Genomic DNA, 25,161 nt, shown 5'->3' with positions numbered 1-25,161 from the left:
CGAAAACTGTAGCAGACGCAAAAGAGAATGGCAAGAGTTGCAAACATGAAGGTAAGGAAGGCCCCTTGTTAACTCAGCAAGCCTAAGTGAGAACCTGTGCCAACGTGAACGACATTGACCATACTTAAGATTCCTCTTTGTGAAATATGACTTTGGTACAAGGGTTGGAAATTTTTGTCTAGGGAATAGCTGTCTGGTCTGCTCAGCCTCTTGGTAGAAAGATAATGAGTTACTTCAAACTTCTGTCTCCAAGTAACTCGCATACTCAGGGAAGCCTTGAGAAGCTGGACATTCCTTCCACTGAGCAGACTGATAGGGTTCAAAGCATATTTCATATAAGCTGTGTTACTATAGGGTGGAAAATACTAATCAGCTCTAGCCATCTAGGGAGACTGTGGTTATCATTAAGAATATGTGGGACACTCGTACAAGAATTCTTTTCCCCTGCCCACTGGACAAGCTCTCTCATACAGTTTATCTGCTCCAACTGCATGCTTTTGAAAAAAAGCTAGACTAAATGAATACTTTCAACTAGAGCTAAAGGTAAACACTCCACTGGAACTTTGCCCTAATCAATAGTAGCAATGTTCATGTCACATGAGAGTCAGAGGATAGAATATGGTGCTTACTGAAGTCAGCAAATAAGCTAATTATACTTAGCCTGCTTGAAGAAGGGGACAAGTGAGGTCTGGTCCACCCACGTATTAATGCAATCATCATTATCCTTATCCCTTGTTTGCTTTGTGCTTATATTACAAAAAACTGTGTCACAAATGGAGGGTGCTACTGACCCCTTGTGGAAGAAATACTTCAGACATTTTAGGATGCACAAGCACCACTGAGGAAATCAGCTCAGACTTGTCCACTTACCTCCCTCAGATTTATCTACTTACCTCCCTCAGATTTATTTTTAAAGAAAATTCAGTGAAACAGTGTTACAATGTTGCAAGGGATCAGTATATTCTCACGGGAGTATTTTCCTGATTTTAGGCAATTTTTCAGAAATTAAGTTTTGCATTACCATCTTTATGGCAGTCAAGGAAGCCCGAACAAATCCTAACTATAAGTAGTAGATTTTATGCTAAATTTCCTATAACTTAGTTTTGCACTGTAACAGAATAAAACTTTTACATTATCAGCTAGCATAGTTCTTGATTTCTAATGTAATTTAAATTAATTTCAATCCATCATAGCATTACTCTCTAAATTTTTTTATTTTTTTTTAAAGTATCTTCTGGATAGCCTGGACATACCACCCTCATCACTGCAAAGGCAACAAAGTATTTAAATCTCTAAAGTAACTTTCATCCAAAATCTTTTCATAAGCACCAAGAACAGGGCTGATAGGCTTCATTCTTCAAAGTAATAACTTTCCTACGCATGCTACTTTGTTGACTTGAATCTGGCTGCACAAAGCACAAGAACAAAATCTTCAGTGATGTTGGTTCTGACTAACCAAAATTACTTTTCCATTTTATGGAATAACAAGTCTGAAAAGGAAGGCTTACCACTTTTTATTCAAGTACTGCTGCTAAGTTTTCTTCCCTAAATAAAGCACGAGTACACCGATGAAGAATCACCCTCTGCATTTAACTGAATGTCAAATCTGAAGGAAATCTCCACAGTTTCGTCATCCTTGTCACAAACAGATGGCTGCATTGTTGGATACAACTGGAATCAGTTAGAATAGCAAAGTGCATTACACAGAGATTAATTATACAGTATTTATATTATAAAGTATTATATTAATTACATTATATAGTATGAAGCAGCCTTCTCAAAAATCTAAAAACATCGATATCAAACACCAGCAAAGACAGCAGCAGCTTCCATCGCGACCAACATTAGGGGCTGAACCCCCAGAGACCAAGTCTTAAGCCTATGTCAATGCCGTTACCATGACTTTCAATGGACCGGTACGGAGAAGTATGCAGGCTGTGTCTAAGTCCCAAAGCAAAGAACAAGTGGCTATTTAAAAATGTATTTTGACAACTTGCATCAATTTTCAAATAAAAAGTTTAAAAAAATGATACCTGAAAATATTATGTTTTCATACAGACCTATCATATAAACCAAAGTTGAAGAAATCTTGAAAAATGAAAAGGAACCAAGAAAGAGAGCAACAAACTTTTTATTCTGTGAATTCGTTTTTCACCTGTACACTATGATAAATTAAAACACTAAGTCTGTTAGTTTTGTTGCCTTTCATTACATATATAGATAATTTTTTTAATGCATCCATTAAATTGAATCGTAAAAGTATAAACTATGATGCAGCAACTGTTGTCTCAGAATATGGGAGTTACCGTATCTGGCAGGAGATTTTTTAAATGATCACATTCATGTAGCCAGATCTGTAAAGGCAATTCAATTATGAGTAAACCTGGAGTCCAATATACACTTAACAGCAGCTCTAATCAGTATTATGAACTGCATATTCACAGAAAAATTTGCACACATGCCATAGATAAAAATTTAAAAATCAACCTTTTTGTTGTTCTATAATCCATCCTTCATACTTCTACCGTGCTGCTTAAATAATATTTGAGTATCTGGGAGATTCAAAGGCACATAGCATTTCTGATGTTGCTACAAACTCACTCTTCAGGGACACGTTATTTTTAAAAAAAAAAAAGAAACCAAACCAGATTTTTTTGAAGTTTGGATTGCAAACTTTCTCAAGAAATAAAGTCTGGTGCATTTTTAAACATTATATGTCAACAACTAACAGAGATACCAAGCATTTGTTCACATATACAATTTTTTAATTCCGTGGTGACATCTACAACTATGAAGGAGGAAGTCAAATGAGCGACCAAGTCCCTTTCCCAATGATGTGTGCACAAAAAATCAGTATTGATTCACTCCAATTACACTTTTAAATCAAAGCTTTTGAAAAAGTCAGCATATATAATAAGTTTTATTAACCATACAGTACATTAGCATTTCCTTTGAAAAAGCTTAGACCTTGCTAAGCGGCTTTAATGAAAGCAATTATATAATGCTATCCGCATACAGAAATCCACTACATTCACACAGACGACCTTAAATTTATCCAATAAACAGTCATGTCAAAATCTACAGTTTACTGAAAATACAAAGTTGGTTTTAACAAAAGCAAAAAATGTTCCTGTGGTTCAGTAAAAACCTGTTTTCTAATACGAATAGTCTGCATTCATAAAGACACTAAGCTCGGGACAAAGAAAGTACTTCCTAGAAGGTCAAAATGAGACTTAAATTTTTTTAACTATGAAATGGCATGCAAACATACAGGTTTGTTGCCGATTATTTCTCTCTCTCTCCTATAAAAGACTTACTGGGCCAGAGTAAAGCAGGTATTTTTACATGTTCGTTTATACAATGACCCCTCCCCTCACACTAAAAACATCACACACAGAACATTTTATCAGCCATCTCGGTCACAAATGCTGCTTCTGTAAATTTGAATGCTATGCCCTTCAGACCCCCATGACCGGTGCAACAATCAAACAACAACTTTCAGAAAGCTTAGCAAAACCTAAGTTTGCCAAATTTTCCTTTACAGAAAATATATACAAGTTTATAAATCCATGGCAGGGGTATTACAATTATATTAACATCAACCCATCAACTGGATTCAAAAGATACTTGCATTCTGTAAGGACTCTATGGCGGCTGCCCATTCAATAGTTCTATCAAGGCACTGTACAGTCATTAAATCTCTAATATTCTCCAAGATGTGCTGAAGAATATTGTGAACGTGTTTAAGTTGTTAAAAAGCCCTGAGTCAGAACTTTTGTATTTACCACAGGCTTAGCTATAAAAATGGCACGTACTAAAACTTCTGCAGATAACAGTTTTGCTTTGTCAACACAAAAAAAGTTATGAAATGCATAAAAAGACAATAGTACAAATTCTAGCAACTTAAGCAAGAATGATATACAATGTACATTGTGGCAAATCACACACTTCTATTGTACGTAATTTATACAGTCAGTGAAAAACCTTTGTAATGTATTCAGACATCAAAACTGATGAAATAAAACAAAACTGATGTGTTTCCCATCCCTTTCCAAAGACAAAGAACAACTAGAGAGGAATTCAGTACTTTGACAGAAAGGAGGTAGCACTGCTAAAAGTTAGCCTGTAGTGCTGTTGGGTGTTGGGTTTTTTTTCTTTTTTAAGTGAAAACTTGACCCATGCAGCACAAAGAACAGGATAGGCTCTTCGGTTCACCAGCTGCTACTGGAAGAGTAAAATTAAGCTTCTGACATTTAATTTTGTAAAGGAAGCTTAGATCACTAGCTCAAAGCAGCCTCTTCAAACAATTTAGTGTTTACACAAACTGCAATTCTGCAATTAATACTGCTAAAAATAATTAGGCATACATAAAACTTCATCTCTAGAAAATATCTACACAATAAGGGCTTAAATCAGACTATTTTTAAAGACCATTTCGTGTCTTTAAAAGAAGCTAAAATACCGATTGTAAGACTATGCTAACAAGGCACAAGTACTTGTGCAAATCTGCTATATCCTCACCCAGTCCAAGTTAAGAACGACCCCTCCTAATCAAACTTTCACATTTACAAAGTGACTTGTTTATTCTCTTGCCGGTCTGATTTTCAGTGTCCGCTTCAGCAAAAAGGGATTCCTCCAAACCCCAACATACAAGTGCACAGTATTTCAACAAATGCAAAGTAGGTAATAATAGCCCAAATTCTGAGAAGTGCCGTATGAGCTTGGGGTATAGTAAGTGACAGTAGGTTTCGGGGAAAAAAAAGTCATAGTTACACAAAAGTTAACAAGATACAGCTATTTAGCATACTCTGTTAGCCTCTTAGGTTGTCTTCATACTTTAAATCACCATGTACTGATGTGACTATTTATGTGTTTTACTAAATTGAAAAAATAGTTTTAGTTAAACATCTGAGCGTACCTTACATCTGAACAATGCATATTATTAGGCATCTTCTTGATCGTTCCAAGAAACAAACTGAGATATTTCATGCAGTTTAATTTCAAAAATGCTATTAAATACTGGGGGATAATCATAATAAAAACCTACATTTCAAACCCTACATTTTATGGTTTTATGGTATATTAGAGATAAATGCCTTACAGATTTTTCTCTCATTTTCACTTTGCTCCCGAATAACGGTTACGATAGTAATAATGAGATTTTTACTTTCATCTTTTGATGAAGACAGCGGCACAAGGACACAGGACTGTCCTACTTATTATGATTCCCTCTGGCTTACAACTGAGCTTCTGTTTTTCGTCCTTTGATTATTTAAGTGTTATCCAATTAAACATTTGCACTCTGTGCACACTGCACAGATGATACCAGACTAAATTGAGTGAATGAACTCACTAACTTCCTCAACAACATTCTTTCACCTCTACATCAGAATCCAAAGGCAGTGCGTGAATCCAAGTATCTGTTTCTATAAGTGTCACTGGATTTGCAAACATTTTTTGTCATTAAGTTTTCTGAAAGGCAAGCACTGTGTAGCCTTCCCAGTAAGAGACGGCTTTTTCACCTGTCAATAAGAGGCCTATATTAATAATTTAAGCATGTTGGTTAGCTTGCCTAGTTTCTCTAATTCAGCTGTTTCTTATGGCACCATCAAGTTAAATCCCTGACACTGACATACTCTGCATTTAAGTTTGTGATTGGACTCATTGGGCCAGTTAAAATTAGTCACATACATCTGGTGTGACTACAGTCTAGAAGACCACAGTTGCTCCTATAGCAATACTTGTCATCGTCTCTATTTCCGTAAGACTGTGATGGCATCCAAGTATTATAAGTATTAGAAAGTAACTTATAGCTTCTCTGTTGAAAAGCACAAACCTAACAGAGCACTTGCCTATCTATGCTACAACCTGTGTCTCCTGCACACAAGGAGTATTTAACATTTGACTCCAGTTTTCCACCCAGGATGCTTTAGATCTGTTCTTACTCAGCTGAATTATTCAACTGATGCAAAGTTGAAATACTTTCAAGTAATTCTGGCTAGTTCCAGTGAAAAAGAATTAGGAAAATGCCAACTGCATTATCAAGAATAAATCCACCCTGCCTTTGTGCTGATAACAGTTTATAGAGGTCCCCTTGAAAAATAAATAGGACACAATATTCAAAATATGTCTACCAGAGCCACAGGAAACTGAGGTACAGATCTGATGTACTACAGGATAAAACTCAGAATGGATTGTCAAATGGCACACCCTATTATAAAATTACTTTGAGAGGAAGACTGACAGGAAACTGAAGCCTACTGTAGAAAGTTCAACTGTCAAACATGCTACACACAAAAAAAAAAATTTTAAAAAAAATCAGACTTAGCAACGTGCATATCGGCCAAAGGAAAATTGCAGCCAACACTCAGACGCACTCAGAGCTTAAGAGGTGAAATCCTGATGAGAAAAAAAGCACCTTATATCAAAAACTTTCCAAAGCTCCTTGAAGTCTTGATATTCTAGAATAAGGACCCAAGAAGCAAGGAAAGGGAGGGCCATTTCATTTGGCCAAAAAGATAGATACACAGATTATCTAAGAACAGATGACTACTAGTATACAAAATAAAACAGACTACTATATTGACTCCAGATTGAGATTGTGTCCAATGAAAAATTACTGGAAAGAATGATGAACATTTGCAATTCTGGATCAGGATTAAAGATGGCTACAGAAAAGCTGTGTATTACATCCCTTTGCCATGTTAAAAGCCACTCTACATACATTTTTTACAATACATCACCATAGTTGTTTCCTGGAAAACTCTATTCAGTGTTTAAAACTTACTGGTTAAAAGTTCATCTATCTTTACGGTTTACTAGTAACATTCTTCTGAGACTTTTGCCAACATTTGCACAATTCAAGCACATCAACATAAGCTTCAGAAGACCAAGATCGATTTTCTGAAGAGATCACAATTTTGTGCCTTTACCCTTACATGGATCTTCCCCTGAACTATCCCTTTTGCCACATTTTTGACATATGCAATGAGAATTAAATGAGAAACTAATCTTAGCTGCAAGTAAGGCACCTGAGTGACTCCAGTATGGATTTCTTTATTATTCTGCAAGAGCACATCCAAATGAAGTCGGCACAATAGCAAAGGGCTACATAAACTACGCGCTCAGGAAACTGTCAAATCATTTCGGAGTAAGCACACATTCCTTTCAGCTACAAGAGATCCTTAAACCAGCATACTTTCTTGCATCCAAAAAGATGGAAGGATGTACTTGTTATCAAAATGTTAATAGTTTGCAGTTCCTGACAGCAGCACTTTCAGGGTCAGGAACACCTCTTCATGTCACATCAGTGAGAGACACTTCCCTTCACCCAACTTCAACTCACCTAAGCATGGCTCACAAAATTCACTGCTCTGTCAGCAATACCTTCATTTGCAGTATTACCCATTGATGTTCACAGATAATTGCTGGTGTTAACACCCAACTTAGATGAATAAGCAATATTAAGTCTTCTCTTTTGCTGTTGACACTGTTTTCCTGGAGACAATAAAACTAATTTAAGAGAAGGAATCTCTAGCTTTTTCCTAATTCAGAGACACAGAATTTTTAAATTGCCCCATATATATATACACACACATATATATATGTTCCTCTACAACTGATCAAATTCACTCATCTGAAATGGATAACTGACACATTGCTCCAATGTTTTCCTTTCCAGTCAAGTTAAAAGCAATTCCATACAAAATTATGTGGCTAGCAGAATTAAGTTCACTATTTACGTTATCTTGAACCTGTTAGACTGAAGTGCAGTTTTGGGAACGTAATATTTCTAAACTAAATTTGTCTTTTTAGTGTTTCCTTCCCAGCCCATCCTCAGCAACAAAGGGCACGACGAAGTTCGAATTACCTTAAGACTGTATTTTGAAGCCTGATCTTATGGGAATAGTATAGTTATTACAACTGTGTATTCGCTTTGTATTGATTTTGCATCATTGTATATTTCAACACAGAAATATTGTGAATCATAACTGTCACAGGAAATGTGAACATTCTCCAGAGAAGCATAAAACAAAAATCCTGAATATTTATATCTGATATTAACTGACAATATAAAAAAACCCCTTACATCACTTGACACTTGATACATACATTAAAAAAACATGAACAAAACCAAAATAAGATTGTCCCTTTACATTTTAAGGGGAAGAAGACAGAAAGAAAATGAAAAAAAGACTGCTTTAAATTAGCTTCAGGCTTAGATATTTTTAAGAGTAATGCTAAAAGCTGACTGTTCAAATACTGTTCTCTTTTTTGATGTGTTCACAGTCTTTAAACAATTACCATGTAATGAACCTGTTCTACAGTATTAGAAATGTTTTCATTAGAACCCTTAACTGCCTTTCAAACTTACAGAGATTTAAATCATCAAAATGTCCTTATTATTTCATAAGCTAATAAAAGACACTGGTTCCACTACTTAATACAAAAGGATCCTTCGTTCAATTGCCTTGCGGCATATAGGGCATTCACTCATTCGGTCTCCACAAAGCTGACACGTTCCATGGCCACAGAGAAAGATCATATTCTTCAGACGGTCCAAACAGACGGGACACATAGTCTGTAAAAGATTTTGACAGGTTACATAGTCAATGGCAGTAGTGATACAGTATCGAATATGCAATATATAAATTATTGCCATTTAACAACAAATATGTCATCTTAAGCATAGCAGATTATTGCCATAGCATGACCCAGGCACTAAAGTGAAAACGAAATACTTTTTTTAAAAAAATCACATTTTTACTTCACATTGACTTAAAATATTTGGGGTTTTCCTACGCCATCATGCCACAAAAAACTACGTAGCTTCTTTCCAAATATGATCCCTTTAAATAAGGCTACCCAGTAGAAGGCTGACACCACATTTTCAATATCACTACCCAAGTGTGAAACATTAAGACATTCTTCAGCAACATTCCCTATTCTTCCAGGGAACAAACACAACACAAACAGCTTTATGTGTGCAATGCTCAGGTAATGATTTACCAATTTCTTTTCAGGCTACCAAGCCATTCATATACTTACCTCTAAACACCAAGCACTGAACACATGCAGAAGTAATAAAAATCCTGCATAATCAATATAACACATAAAGACTCAATACTGGCAATTCCAGCCTTTGTTCATGGAAGTAATCCAGATTTTTCAACCAAAAGAGCACTTCAAGTTTCAAACTAAGAACAGTTTAATAAATCTGTGACCTTCAGTCATAACAGTAGCACAGCAAACTTTTAAAATCAGTTTTAATTGCTGAACATTAAAGTGACAGCCAATGCCCAAAAAAAGATCTCCTGAAGTTCTTCAACAGCAAAGTTCATTTTGTACCAAGCCACGAAGGAACAATGTCCTTCACCTTTTGTCACATGCAGAAATTGACGTTTTGGTAAGGGATGTTCCTTCACCATAAACATACTGCAGCCACATTAGGATTTCATTTATAACAGTTCATCAAAGGTTAGTAAATGAATAGATGTTATAACATGATAATTGTTAAGACCATTCTGCAGTCCAACAAATCAAATCTAAGATGTCCTCAGATGTGAGACACACTACCAGTATCTAACACTTATAAATGTCGATCTCATATATAATACAAAATACTGACAGGGCTCACATTTCAAATGCAAATTCATTTTATCACCACCTTGCACCTGTGACTCGTTTCCGTACTCATCAATGGGGGTTTTACTTCAGTTTGTTTGTCTCCTGAAAGAGAGAATCCACAGCAGGAACCCTACTGACTATAACCTTAGAGAATACTTTCTACGGAATCAATGTGTAGTACTTCCTAGGGTAGATAACTTAGTTGAAGGCCAAAAAATTAACCATCAGTCTGGTTATACAGAGTTGAAATTGTCATGGAATCCAGCCAAATACCTATTTTAATATCCAGGATACCGGTATAACAGCCTAGTAGGAATGTAAAACTTCCAGACAAGACCTGATGTCAATTTATGTTTAAAAAAAGTTCCTTCACTCTTCCTAAAAATCCTGTGCTCCGGCTTCATCAGAATTTCCACAGTACTATAACAACACACTCTTCAATTAAAAATTTGCAGAAGTCCAACTATCTGTCAGTCCTGCTTATTTTTCCAGTCACACCAAGTCATCACCTACACACCCCGATGGGGCAATTAGAGCATTCTTCCTCCAGTAACCTACAGTCTTCAAATATCAATGAAACAGCTATTTTCAACGAATATATAGCTGTCCCCAACAGATGTCTATAACCTGATAGCATTGACATGATGTCCTTTGACAAAGGTAACCTAAATCTTATCTTTGGAGAAAAAACTTGTAGCCTTTGTTCTACGTTTTTAGCTTAATTATTTGCTTTTGTGCCCACATATGTCAGAATGACTGAAGTTACAAGGGTCTGTTTCTCTCCAAACGTCACACCATCATTTCAAAATGAAAATATCCAGCAAGAGACTCAGAAATAGGAAAAAAAAAATAATCTGTTTAAGTACTATTACTTTCGATTATTTCATTCAGTGAAGCACAGCAATATTAGCATTTTCATTTTATAGATCTTTTCTGCAACTGCATGCTGTATTAACAAACTGCCCAATTTCTCCAGCTTAGTACAAATGCAGAGGATTTAAAACACATTAGGTGTTTAATTTCTTAATATGATACCATTTTAACATTTAAGTTACTTCATACAGTAGGAGAATTCAGCTGGCAGGAACAACCAAGCTTCCTGTTGGCTATGCAATTCTATTCTGACAAGGACTTTCTTGATTAGTTCAGCAGTTTCCCAGTGGGATACAAGCCCACAAACTGAGTTTTATCCAACTTTCAAGGAGCATTTGTTACTTAACAACCAGCTTATACGCACTTTTATAGTGGAAGAAAGTTCATTGCATGCTTTATACCCAATTTGTGCCACAGCAGCAGGAAATAAGCAATATCTGTTTCTATTGTACTATTAGTTTGTTAGAGCATTCTCTGTGTGAAACCACAATCTACTTTTTTTTATCTGCATGAATCATTTGACTCACATCTTTTGAAAGAAAACAAATCGTATAAAAAGGTACTATACCTGCTCTATGTGAGAATTATTTCTTTAGGTAATTAAAATTGTTTTAATAAGCGCTCACTGTAACTAAGTATACCGAGTTTGCATTTAAAATCAATTTCTAACCGCTAATGAAGTGTTCCTCATTACTAAAAATAGTTTTTCCATCAACATACAGGTGCATAGTGACAAAATAAATTTATTTTTAAGGAGAAATAAAGTGATGTAAGTATGGTGAAGGAACATACACAAGACATTAGACAGATGAGGGTGATTATGTATGAAATGGAGTGAAGGTATTGCAATTACAGTCAAAAGGGTTCACAATCAGGGAATCCCTGAAGAATGGTGTGGTCATCAGATGTGGGAGATTCTGTTGACATCAGCATCACTTCTGCTTGGCACCAGAAATGGTTTTAAAAGCTTGCTGCACTAACATATTAGATTATCATTGAAGGTATGAGTTGAAACATAGGATTATACCTGCTGAAAGAGAACAAATTAATTTTAAGTACAAAAATATCAGTGTAACATGAAGACTGAACTGTTAAAGCACAAATCAAAAGAATACACAGTTATAGTAGAATGCTGTGCATCATTTCAAGCACAAATTTAAAAGATGAGATGACTAATTTTAATCAAATCCAACTTGCTACTTATAAGTACGATACACAGCTTGCCCTGTCACAAGAATAAGCAGAAAAGACGCTAAGGAAAACATGAATGAGTCTCAAGCCAAGATGCACACAAGAACAACCAGAGCCACCTCTTTCTAGTCAGAAGCGTTGAACAATCTTCAGTTTTATACTGATTTAAAATAAATTATCAGACAAAAGGGCATTTCAAAGCTGAAGAGTGCACTTAAATTCTCAAAGCATTCCAGTATTAGATCTTTCTTACTACCGCAAATGTGAAAAACAGAAGATACAACTAGAAAATGAGATGTATAAAGTAATTATTATCTGCTCCCTAATACAGCATAACTTTCTGATATTACAAAACTTCTGGCTACCAAATCCCAAAGGTAAGACAAAACTGTTACAAATAAAAGAGCACCCTAGGAAAACTGAAAAAAATGAGATCACATCTAATCAAGAAAGAAAAACTGCAAAATGCAGTAGTTTTCCTTTCAAGTCCCTGTACATGAACATACCCAAAGCATACCCAAACAGAACTCCAATCTTTTATAAACTGCTAAAATAAAGTAACAAGAAAAAAATACATCTGAAGAAACTAGATTACTTGTATTTAAGCATTCATCTGCATGTTTTGCATATATCATTTTAAATGCCAAAGCAGTAACCTTATTCTTTTAATCCAATGTTAAAAAGTAAAACAGAAGCTATACAGTAGATGTAAGATATCAGAGATATCTAGAAACTCCAAATGCTATTGTCAAGACAGACATGCATTTTTCAACTGACAATTTTTAATCTGCATGTTCTTTTACAGACAAAAACAACACGGGAATCTGTTTTGAATTGGATAGTTGAATTTCTGTTACTGGAGTGTTGGCCAAGTTTCCATACAACAGGAACAGCTCTCCACAAACATGACGGTGGGGTTAAAACTTGACTGCATATCAGCTCTCAAATTTAAGGTATTTAGAGATATGGGCCCTAAAACTGGTGATCTAAACACTCTAGTCTTAGCTTTCAGGCACATGAACAGCTGAGAGCAACAGCTACCAGGACCAGATGCGACACTGCCATCATTGAACTATTACTGGCTGCAGTAAAGAGGAGAAGGCAAGAAATACACTAAGAAAACTTCTGTTTCCTGTATCCATTAAAAGTTTTTTCCAATTGTGTTATATGTAGGGAAGCCAAAATTCACTTTATCAGGGTTTTAAGAGAGTAAGTTCATACAATAGTCAGATACCCCAGGTCCTTTATGGCTGAAAAAAAATCGCAAAGTAAAAAGTTTTTCTTTGTTCAGATGGAAAAGCAAGGAAACCATTTAGTAATTTAACACAGGGAAGTTCTGCAGGTAGACAACTACTTAAGCACTTCTAATGGAACTAGACTTACAGACGTAACAAATTTAAATAGGTAACTATCAGTTATCTGAAACATTAATTTTTGGTTTTCATTAGGTTTCTGAATTGCATGTAACTTACCCAATAAATAATCAATACAATCTATAACGAATTTGTATCAATTTCCTCCTGCTGACACTATCCATAATTACAAAAGAAACTTTATAATTTACATTCCAAATATTCATATTACATGTATAGTACTTTCAAAGGTTTTAATTTTGCAACCACACATTTTTTTGAAGAGTACATAAACTACAGCCTTCATACAACAGGTAACTGCCAGTCATTGTTCATGAACATACAAGCCATATTACACACAAAAAATATTGGTTATTTAATTAAAATTTAAGAACGGAAGCATTCAACATGCCATTTTGTTTTAAATAACAAAAGATACTTTGGCTTTTTCCAATTATTTTAGTGGTCCATAAAATTTTTATCCAGCACTTTTACCTGTTCCTTGATGTCTTGTAACTGTTGCTGCAGCTTCTGTACATCCGCATTGACATTGGTGTTGTCTTTGTCTTTCTGCAAAACTGGAATGTTTCCACTTGCTGTAATTTAGAGAAAATAAAGATATGTGATTATGCCTCATTCTAATGAAACAGGAATAATTATTTCCAGTGTACTAACCACAGTTTTGCAATTATCTGAAATAATGTTAGTCAAAAATATTAGATAATCGAATTAAATTCACTACAACATCACTGCAGCTCAATTTTATAAAGAACTTCTTTGAGTTTAGGGGCAAAGCTGCTTTGACAAATATTTCCTCAGTAATGACTCTCAAAATGCCTGTAGCCCCTTAATGTTCTCAGAGTTCTTAATTGTCAGTGAAGTACCTGCAGTATTTTTTATATGTGCAAAAAAATTTAAAGTCAAATACTTTCACACTGAAAAGACTTTATCTACACAGCTGATTCTATTTGGTGTTCAAAACTATCTATTTAGGAACAGTATGACTAGAATGACCTAACATTCCAATTCATGTAAATTCAATTCAAACACCGCATACCACAAACACACACACAGAGTAAATACAAATAATTAATAGAAATTATTCAGAAAAGTCACAAGAAGTTAAAAAACTAGTCAAAGCAAGAGATGTAAAACTGAAGCCTGTCGTGAAAATTGCTTGCACCTAGATGCAAAATATTTACCATTCCTTTATCAGTCAGAGTGATCCAAAAGTAGAAAAAAACCCAAACATTTATTTGCACAATTACAGACAACCTTCAGCTTTTGCTTCACAGGACATTATTAAGTAGCCAAGAAGTCGTATATGTTTCAGCTTCTACTCTGGGTGCTGGAAGCAATCCCTCAGAGTAATGACTGCTGTTGCCATCACATCTGCTACTACCAATGGAACACGCAGTAAAAACAGCAAATGGACACCTGGCTTAATACTGCTTTTATTATTCTCTTTAAAAAGGAGAGGAGAGATTTAGGTCATTTAGAAGAACGAGAATAGGAAGTTGGTAGGGGAATGTGAAAGAGTATGGTTTTGGAATCACTCACAAATATCATCAGTGGTATCTTCTGTACCTTTACCTCCGCAGCACATTATGAAAGGCACTCTTCGCTCAACCACTGCCCGACACTGTACACATTTCTTCATCAGGCTTGCACAATCTGAGAGTACAGAGAAATAAATCAACTCTGAATCCTGCTATTTCATTTTTCTTCTTTCCTACCCATAAGCTTGTTTATTCGCAGTAACTATACAGCAGTACCATAATAGATGCTTGTAGTATGAATAACTACTTGTGTTCGTCTTCACATCATTTTCTGCAAATCACACCAATGAACAATGTCTTGTTTGGGATTCACAGTAAATCTATTCTGTTTATGTTCTTTTAACATATTTCAAGTAAGCAGATTCCTCTTTCTCCAAATGGATGTCTATTCCACAAGAATTACAGAAGTTAAAAAAGTGAAACCTCACACATTTGAGACCAGAACCTCCAAGAATGTCTTGACTACCTGCTTCTTCTCTTAGAACAAAGGATGTCACTTACTGTCCTAATATTCCAGGGGCAAACAGGTGTGACTCCTTACCCTTAAAAGAGTAAATCCGTATCTTTTGAGACAATCCTAGAAAGGAGACTGTAATTCTTCTACAAAAGGCAAATGATTATGTCTCATAAATGCTGAAGGTAACTGAATCAATGGAGTGGGTCCTAAAAACTACACAAATTTCAAGATTCTGAAATCCTTCACCACAGCAATCAATCTTTTTGCTGTCCTCTTCCTGGGAAACTAATCAAAAAAACTTCTCTCATCATCTTTCAACTGCAGACAGTGAAAGAGGCCAGATCAGGATAACTGTGAAGTCAGTGATTCCATGTAAGGTTTCTCAGCCGGAACAGAGGAAGAAACCAGACTTCTCTAGTGAGACCAAGTAAGCAGTTACTTATGGGAATGATTATCTTCCCTCTTATGAAGACTGTCAGCAGCAAGGACTGCTCTTCTCTAGGCAAATGACCCTTCAACAAAGCCCTCAAATGTCTGGTGACAAGGCGATGACTGCATCCTCATCCACATATTCTCAAAACCAAAAACTGGAGATCTCCTATGTCTTTTTTCTTGCTATACGAGATAAATCAGAGTGAATCATAACTGGTGCTCTTTGCAAAGATATACGGTGTGTCTTTTAGGCAAAAATACAACCTTTGTGTAAATCTGTAGATTATTAATGAAGCGCGTTAAATATTTATTTACGATATTATTTTAAAACACCTTTTGCACATCTGAATATCAAAAAAAGACACAAAACAATTAAGTTAATTCTAATTACTTCAGAAGTTTTAACAATATATAGCAGGCTTCTATAATCTGAGCAAGTCTACTTACAATTAAGTAACTCAGATGGAAGAGCACTTGCTTTCTGAATTTTCGAAAATCTCCAGTTTGTCCTTCAAACATTTCATTACCAGCACACCAAATAATGACAAAATTCTGACTATCACACCAGACTATCAAGAAAATCAGACCTGATGTCAGATTACTAATGAGCTTTTATCAATCTGATTAATTATGTCAAAAACACCCCCAAACTTCCGTCAAGTTTACTTACTCTCACAGGCACACATATGACCACAAGGCTGGAAAAGCACTGCTGCCTTTTTGTCTGAACATACTACACACTCTTCAATCTGTAAAGAACAATAAACACACCTATGAGAAAAGTTCAGCTCCTGCTCTCGACATTAATTTGGCTTTTGCACTTTCTTTGACAAGGTACATGGACTTTAAGAAGCTCCATCTAGCGTTATTTTAACTAATTCAGCACCTCAAAATGCAACTTAAATGAGTTATCACACTGACTTCTAAGAATAGATATTTGCTGGCAATATTTATATGTTCAGTTCACTAATAGGCACCGAGAAGCAGCTAAGACAGTATATGTTTTTCTTTATTCTTTTCTCCTTTGTGATGGTTTTGAACTACAAGACAGTAGATTTGGACTAGATATAAGGAAGAAATATCTTACAATGAAGGTGGTGAAACCCTGGCACAGGTTGCCCAGAGAGATGACAGATGCCCCATCCCTGGAAACATTCAAGGTCAGGTTGGACATGGCTCTGAGCAACCTGATCTATTTGAAGATGTCCCTGCTCATTGCAGGGGGGTTCGACTAGATGACTTTCTATGATTCTATGAAATTGACTTATAAGAGACTTTTGTAGTGATTTGTTTTAATATTCTGGGTTAGAGTTTCTCAAGCCCTTTAATGCTATGAACTGTATATATAGTGTGACCACAGACACCACACACCACTCCATTCATATTGGCCTGGACCAACTCTTCCAGTTCGTAGAATTGTCATCCAGGTTCATTCATTTCTTAACCTTGCAGATATTACCGTAAGTTTTTATATTAGAAGAGTATAAGAGAAGTATTGATCAGATATTCCACACTCTCAATCTAATTTAGCAAAAGAAATCAAAGGAAGGTTGTCCGCCAAGGTTAGCTTTCACCTGGGAAAGCTGATTTCCATAGATTACCTTCTTTAGATGGATGAGTGGAAGTAGCAGCCCTACTTTGCTGCTCTGAATCACCCAGTGGCAGAACCTTTCCACTGGCTGTAATGAAAGTCTAGAGAAAAGGAGCTCACCCTATGTTAACATCTGGCCTTTGCAAATATGCGTGGCAGCATACTGAACAGTGTAAGTAGTAAAAATAAGGGAGTGAACAGTAAAAACAGTACAAATTCTTATTTACAATTTCTATATTCACTCTGAGAGAGAAAAAAAATACCACAGAAGTGAACTAGTCAAATCTGTTTGGAAAAAGACAAAAAGAATAGATTGGGTTTTCTAAAGATCAGGAAACCTGTGTGTGGAACATGAGAATTTTCTGGGTTGTTTTTGGTTTTAAACAGCCAAAAAGCAAGAGAAGGATAAAACCTGGGGAATAAAAGAAGAGAAAAGCAACAGGGTTGGCACCCATATAGTCTAAAATACTTGGGAGCAACCATTTCAGAAACCTGAGAGCCTTACTGGGATCAGGTCCACAGAATACAGGACAACTGGTTGATACTCTGAAGGAGAAAGACAGCATAACGAAATTAACGATTCCCAAGAAAGAGAAGGTGAACATTTAAAGTAATTAACAACTTCAAAAAAAAAAGCATGTATTAACTAACTCAGTTTACAGGCAAGTCATCTTTCCAAGCAGCCTTAAGGAATAAAAGAACTCAGAACTGGATTATACTTCAGGAAAATTATACTTTAGGAAACACAGCTATTTATCTTAACATGGGAAAAAAAAACGGGGGGGGGGAGCAGAATAAATCTATTTAAATTAAGCATCCTCAGGTGACTCTATTAGGAACTCTGAGGACCTGAACAATAAAGACATTGGGAGGCGAGGGAAGAAGGAGGGGCAGGAGGACAAGAAAGAGGGCAGGCAAACAGGAAAGAGTAATATAGAATGTTGCGATATCACTATGATGCAAAATTAGTTCTATCTAGTCAGACACCTGTAAGGCAAAATACCGTTTAAAACATACTACACTTTTCCTTGTCCTCTTTTTTTACTTTTCCATTAAAAACAAATGAGAACCAATAAACTTTGCAAGTTTTTACCTTTGTCCTAGACTGAACTTGTTCTTTACAGATGAGGCATTTTTTCACCCGTGGTGAGCACAGAGAACACGTGGCGATGTGTCCACATGGGCCAAACAGAGTATCTCTCTTCATGTCCGAACATACCATACATTCTTCTAAGGTTTCAGAATCATTGTTGATCATAGACGGACTTCGGGAACCAACTTGACCACTACAAAGAAACCTTGCAGTCAAGCTTAACTTTTAAGAATTTTTAATTTTTTTCATTTAAAATACACCCCAATTGGCTGTTTATCTCTCTAATCCTATGTATTCAGGCACCAGTGTATCATCATAAGGCGATCCAAACTGCATTTTCCCAAACTACAGTTGACACCAAAGTGCAGGGTCACATGCTCAGGTAAGACATTGTACAGAAACAGGCCACACAAGTTAGAATAGCGTCCCCTGAATGTAAAAAACCAAAACCCTTCCCTCCCATCTTAAGAGTTTACTTTATTAATAGAGATATACCCTGTAGATTCAGAACTGCACAGCTTAACACCCGAATCTTGAATGTACTTGCAATACTTAGCAAATGACAGGCTTGTAAAAGAACCCCCAAACTCCTGCAGTGAATTCACCTCGGGCCTTTGTCCGATGCTGCTGCTCACCCAGCAGAGGGAGCGCACGTTGAACCTAACCGGCTCATCCCTACGGCCTGCACAAGCCCATAAAAGGTGGCGAGAAAGAACAGCCACAGCAATGAGGCCAAGACAGATGGACACACGAACAAAAAAACTCTGCAGAAAATAATCACCTTACACACCAGGGCCGCATCAACAGTCTCTCCTCATAACATTTTGAAAGTACATTTTTGACTTCCATACAGGAATTAAGGATGAGAATCACGTAAACCAAAGGCAGGAGCGCAATTAGGGCAAGTAGCATGCTGGAACTTCTCATACTGCACGCACTTGATAACGTGACACTTCACTGAATTCATAATTCCTAGAGAAGTGCTTCTGAGACATTAGACACAATCCCTCCTTCTCTTTTTACAGAATCATACAGTCATTCAGGTTGACAGGTACTCAGGAGGTGACCTGCTCAAAGCAGCGTCAACACTGAATTCACACCAGGTTATACTGCACTTCGTCCACTCCAGTCTTCAAAATTTGCATGGAAAGAGATTTGACAACCTCCCTGGGCAACCTGTCGCAATGCTTAGTTATTCTTTCAGCAACTTCCACCCCTCTCTTTGCTGGGATGGTTTGAAGTTCTACCAAACTCCACCTGCATGTTGCCACCTTCCCATTCTCCTCCCATATTTAACACGTATGAAAGTCCCGTGAGACTTGCGCAAGTTTCAACTAATGCATTTGTAAATAGCATTCAGTGTACTACAGAAAGTAAAGAATTAATTGAAAGTCAAGAAAAAGCTTGTATGTTTTAACACAATTGCTAATAAAGGCACAGTGTTTTAAATACATCAGTTAATCTGTAGAAAGCAGAGATGTGGAAACTGCGTATTTTATGACTATACAAACCTGACTTTTTCTTTGTGACATTTAGCCAATGCTTTGCAGAGACTAGGATCAGGGCAGAGATCGAGAGGAGACTGACCCTTCTTATTACGAATGCTGAGGTCAGCTCCGTTGGCTGCCAGGAAGCAGGCAATAGATGCTGCACTCTTCTTCTCTGCTCCCTGAGTGCCAAGTCCCATTATTAACTGAAAGAAAAAAAATACATAAGCAACTTGAGAGACTCTCTAAACAGTCTTGACATGCGCTAAAGGAAAACTAAAGGAAAACTACTTGACACGCACACATGCACATACACACAAACATACATATAAATCCGTAAGACCAAGAACGCATTTCTAGAACTAAAATCAAAACAATCATATGGTTGCTTAATTTTGAGTCAGCTATACTCAACTCTCCTTTAAGGAACTAGAATTCAGCAAAGAATAGCTCAGCTATTGAAGGATTCAATCTCCTGCATACCTATACTCACTTGTGAAGTGTCTGCCCTTCTATATAAGCACTGTAAAGGGTAAAGTCCCAGTGGGTATACTCAGAACACACTCAAGGTGTACTGAAATTGCGGAGTATATACACTCAAGGTATACTGAATTGCGCTACCACCACCACACTTGGACTGAAAATATAGTTGGGCAGAGAAATGAATGCATGCTTACTTTTAGTCTAGTGAATAAAGCACCTGCCCCAGAAAGACTTGATTTTAGTTGCCTTCTCAGCCTGGAGGGATTTACATTCACATACGTGTCCTGTCCTAATCATGTCATGCTCCTTTGCCCTTTTACAACTATCACTGTATTTCTGTATTAGTGTACCTATTAAGCATGATTCACAAGGCCAGCTAGAAAAATGAAGAGAAGGCTCCCTACCATTGCTCAGCAAGGAGAGGATTCACCTACTCTGAAGCATTCTGGGCCCGTTTTCAACATCTTTTTGTATTAAAGCTTGATCAGATAAAATGAGTAAGTATAATGCAGACCACATATAACATGGAACTGCTGGGACCATTAAGAATCCCTCAGCAAACTACACTAGAATATATTCAAAGGAACAGCTTTGGCACAGCTCCAATTCAAGGAGTTTTAAGTGCTGAATTCCAGAATTATAAAGGCTTCGACACTAGAACCGAGGCAGGACTTTGTTTGCACCTCTTTCCCATTAATTGATCTAAGTTAATCAATCACTTTCAGTTTGTACAATCTATCCCTGCAGCTGGTCTTCCAAAAGCTGGGTGTCAAGTATCACCCCTAAAAATTAAGTAATTTTGGCCGGATTAACAACCATTTTGTATTTGAAGAACTAAATGTACTATTTCAGACACAACAGCATACAGAAATAAATCTGTCACTGCAGCCCTAAAGGCTGCATATCTTGAAGTCTGAACTATGAAGAAAACAGTTTTCAAAACCCCTCTAGTTATTTCCCCCATCCCCCAGAGGTGACTTGTGAAGAAAAAGGCTTGGTTTGTGTCCATGTCTTGCAGCATGTGAAGTATGTATTAGAAGTATTTACTCTGCCTTGATAACTGCAAGATTATCCTTCCCATCATGCAGCCGCCCAGTTTCCTAGGGAAGCAATATTTTAAAACCTCAGTTTATACATTTTTTTTCTAGTTAGGAGTTCTTATATCAGTAAGTATTACTGAAGTGCTACGAGGCTCTTGAAGGTCACCTCATGAATTCACAGATACAGTCCCGCATTCTTCCTTATGATCAAGAACAGTACAGCTTGAAAGACTTCGTACCACAAAACCCAGGAAGTTATAGAAATTGTTTCATGGTGATCAGATCACAGAACGTGGGTTTTTTGGGTTTTTTTGGTTTTTTTGGTTTTTTTTTTTTTTTTTTTTTTTTTTTATAAATTCAGACCATTTTTCTGCACCACAATTACAGCGTTGGCTGAAGCAAAGCAGAGATTTTATCTAGCTTCAGTCCAGGTACCTTGGACCATACCAGTAATCCATCCAAGGTGTCAAGACACCCATTGAAAGCTGATTTGCTCCAAGGCTGGCAGAGTAGACATTTTTTGAAGGCATGCCTACAATCAAATAATTTGCTGCAGTCCTTTCTTATTTGCTGGGACAAGAGTTCTCTTACCATCCACACTTACACCTTATGGGCTCTAAGCTGCTCCTGAACGGAACAGCTATTGTGTCTCCAAGAGACAAATCAAACACAGATCACTTGATTCACTTGGTGTGGATATAACACTACGCCGAGACTGGCTCCTCCACCAGGAACAGTCATCAACATTCTTCAAGAAAACCTTGAGTCCTAAAATGCCTCTGTGTGCCATACGCTTTAAAAACACCAAGGCAATATTGCCTCCTGTGACGCTTCTCTGGTAGTCTGCAACATTTCAGGGACAAAGAATGAAAAAAAAAAAAAACAAACAACCAAAACAAAACCAAACCCATACAAAAAAATAAACATTATGTGTCTAGTAAGGCTGCAGCAAGCCTCCTCTGGAAGGTGGCAGCCCTGAGATGCATCAACACAAGCCAGCCCCAGCCAATTCACCTGCGAGGGAGAAGAGTCTGTGCAATCCACACAAACAGTATAAATATTATCTAAGTAATTATAACTACTGAGCTATCGTTGAAACTGTAAACACCTAACCTGACTACCATTAGAGTTACTTTAGTTTAAGTTAGGATTTAGGCAGTGGCATAATTTTGAATCTTAGAAGTACTTTAAGGGTTTGGGGAATAATACATTTATTTAGAATAAAAAGCACCTTAGCCCAAGGAACACTGCATCTGTAATAAAGCAACTGAAATGACTTTTTTTTGAGGTGGTGGGGACTGTATTTCGGAAAAATTCTCCTCCTCCCCACAACGTGCTGGATGAAAAACTTCATATTTCAAGAAACAGGGTTCACCGCTCATAGCACTTGAACACAAACATTTTTCAGATCAATACCTAAAATGTGTAGGGCTTTGTGTACTATACAGAGATTGTTCACTGCATGCATTTTAAATAGTCTATTAAAAAACAGCTGAAGAAACCTGACAAAAATTGGTTTAGTTATGGCAACAGCTTAATGCTGACATTCAGAAGGAACTACTAAAAAAAAAATTAAATAATTAATGCTAAACAACTCATTCCATATAATTCCACTTATGAAGTAAATTCACAATACCTGTAAAAAGTTTGTTTCATATTTTAAGCTGTGTTCAAAGCAAAAAGTAATAAGTGGTAAAATTTCAGTGAAGCTGCTGTCCAACCAACTTTATCAAATATAAAAACACACCTGAAATCCTGCAAGTGAAATTTTTGTTCTTTTTCAGTTTATTCAACTGGAAAAAAACAAACATTATTTGTTGAAATACTATACTACCAAGATGCACCCTACAGTGCTCAGTAGGTTGGTATCTTCAGGACAGCAGCCCAAAGTCAGTCAAAATTTAGCCAAGCAAAAAGTGAGCTCTAAAATACTAAAGATTTACGCATCAGCTTTGCTATCACATAGACTAAGGAAATCTGACTTATTTTCCCAATCTTTAAAGGAATTAATAAAAATCAATCAAAAAAAAATACAGATTCCATCAGTTTAACTTGTCATCGTATTCACCAAAAGAAAGCCTTACTATTTCCCAGACTAAATTATTAATCCTGTTTATCTTCTATTATCCATCACCTTTATTTGCAATTCTACACAAGACAAATTACGAATGCATCCTCGGATAGATTTAAAGGTCCAGATACCTTTATCTGGCCCAGCCCTCCGGAGTCCCAGACTTTGGAGAAAGTAATAGGGAAAGAGGAAGACTTCCCCTTGGTTGAGGAGGATCAAGTGAGAGATCAATTAGACACCCACAATTCCACGGGCCCCGATGGGATACACTCAAGAGTGCTGAGGGAGCTGGCGGAAGTCATTGCCAGGCTGCTGTCCATCATCTTCGAAAGGTCCTTGAGAACAGGCGAGGTGCCTGAGGACTGGAGGAAAGCCAGTGTCACTCAAGTCTTCAAAAAGGGCAAGAAGGAGGAGCCGGGAAACTAGAGGCCAGTCAGCCTCACCTCCATCCCTGGAAAGATGATGGAACAGCTCATTCTAGGTGTCATCTCAAGGCATGTGGAGGGAAAGAAAGCTATCAGAAGTACTCAACATGGATTCACCAAGGGGAAATCATGTCTGACTAATCTGATAGCCTTCTATGATGGCACGACTGGATGGATAGATGAGGGGAGGGCGGTAGATGTGGTCTACCTTGACTTAAGCAAGGTGTTCGACATGGTCTCCCACAGCATCCTCATACGGAAGCTTAGGAAGAGTGGGTTAGATGAATGGACAGTAAGGTGGATAGATAACTGGTTGAAAGACAGAGCTCAGAGGGTCACGGTTAGGGGCACAGAGTCTAGTTGGGGGTCAGTGACAAGAGGTGTTCCCCAGGGTTCAGTACTGGGTCCAGTCCTCTTCAATATATTCATCAGTGACCTGGATGAGGGGATAGAGTGCACCCTCAGCAAGTTTGCTGATGACACAAAGCTGGGGGGGGGGGGTGTCTGACACACCGGAAGGCTGTGCCGCCATACAGAGAGACCTGGACAGGTTGGAGATTTGGGCAGAGAAGAACCTTATGAAATTCAACAAGGGCAAGTGTAGGGTGCTGCACCTGGGGAGGAATAACCCCATGCACCAGTACAGGTTGGGGGCTGACCTGCTGGAGAGCAGCTCAGCTGAAAGAGACCTGGGAGTCCTGGTGGACAACAGGATGACCATGAGCCAGCAATGTGCCCTTGTGGCCAAGAAGGCCAATGGCATCCTGGGGTGCATCAAGAAGAGTGTGGCCAGCAGGTCAAGGGAGGTCATCCTCCCCCTCTACTCTGCCTTGGTGAGGCCGCATCTGGAGTACTGTGTCCAGTTCTGGGCTCCCCGGTTCAAGAAGGACAGGGAACTGCTGGAGAGGGTGCAGCAAAGGGCTACCAAGATGATTAGGGGACTGGAACACTTCTCTCATAAAGAAAGGCTGAGGGATTTGGGTCTCTTCAGTCTGGAAAAAACATGACTGAGGGGGGACCTTATCAATGCTTATAAATACTTAAAGGGTGGGTGTCAGGAGGATGGGGCCAGGCTCTTTTCAGTGGTGCCCAGCGACAGGACAAGAGGTAATGGGCACAAACTTGAGCACAGGAAGTTCCATCTCAACATGAGGAGGAACTCCCTTACTTGGAGGGTGGCAGAGCACTGGCACAGGCTGCCCAGAGAGGTGGTGGAGTCTCCATCTCAGGAGACATTCAAAACCCGCCTGGACGCATTCCTGTGCAACCTGCTGTAGGTGACCCTGCTCTGGCAGGGGGGTTGGACTAGATGATCTCCAGAGGTCCCTTCCAACCCTACGATTCTGTGATACCCACACATATTTTAGCAGCACAGGTCCTGCCTTCTTTTGATATACAATTTTGGGCCAAAGGTGGCTTCCTATTAAAACTGTTTACTGGTAAAATTTGGTTTATAGCATTTTTACATTACCTTTATTTA

General features: G+C 37.5%; 1 protein-coding gene across 5 annotated transcripts in view; it reads right to left on the bottom strand.

Moving 5' to 3' along the window:
• Positions 1-2,115: 2,115 nt before the first annotated feature.
• Positions 2,116-25,161, bottom strand: part of MIB1 (MIB E3 ubiquitin protein ligase 1) — an 84,822-nt gene continuing 61,776 nt past the window's right edge. For 3 of the 5 annotated variants that reach the window (XM_074576816.1, XM_074576819.1, XM_074576821.1), the window contains exons 16-21: positions 19,687-19,868; positions 18,176-18,368; positions 16,162-16,240; positions 14,604-14,717; positions 13,539-13,639; positions 2,116-8,581 (exon numbers count right to left, since the gene is read on the bottom strand). In XM_074576816.1, coding sequence (XP_074432917.1) covers positions 8,441-8,581; positions 13,539-13,639; positions 14,604-14,717; positions 16,162-16,240; positions 18,176-18,368; positions 19,687-19,868 — 810 coding nt within the window. In that variant the 3' untranslated portion in view covers positions 2,116-8,440. The other 2 variants (XM_074576818.1, XM_074576820.1) reach the window with 2 other exon arrangements.

The sequence above is a fragment of the Larus michahellis genome, chromosome 2 (genome assembly GCF_964199755.1).
Source record: "Larus michahellis chromosome 2, bLarMic1.1, whole genome shotgun sequence".
Lineage (NCBI taxonomy): Eukaryota > Metazoa > Chordata > Aves > Charadriiformes > Laridae > Larus > Larus michahellis.
This window is presented reverse-complemented; position numbering and strand designations above follow the sequence as displayed.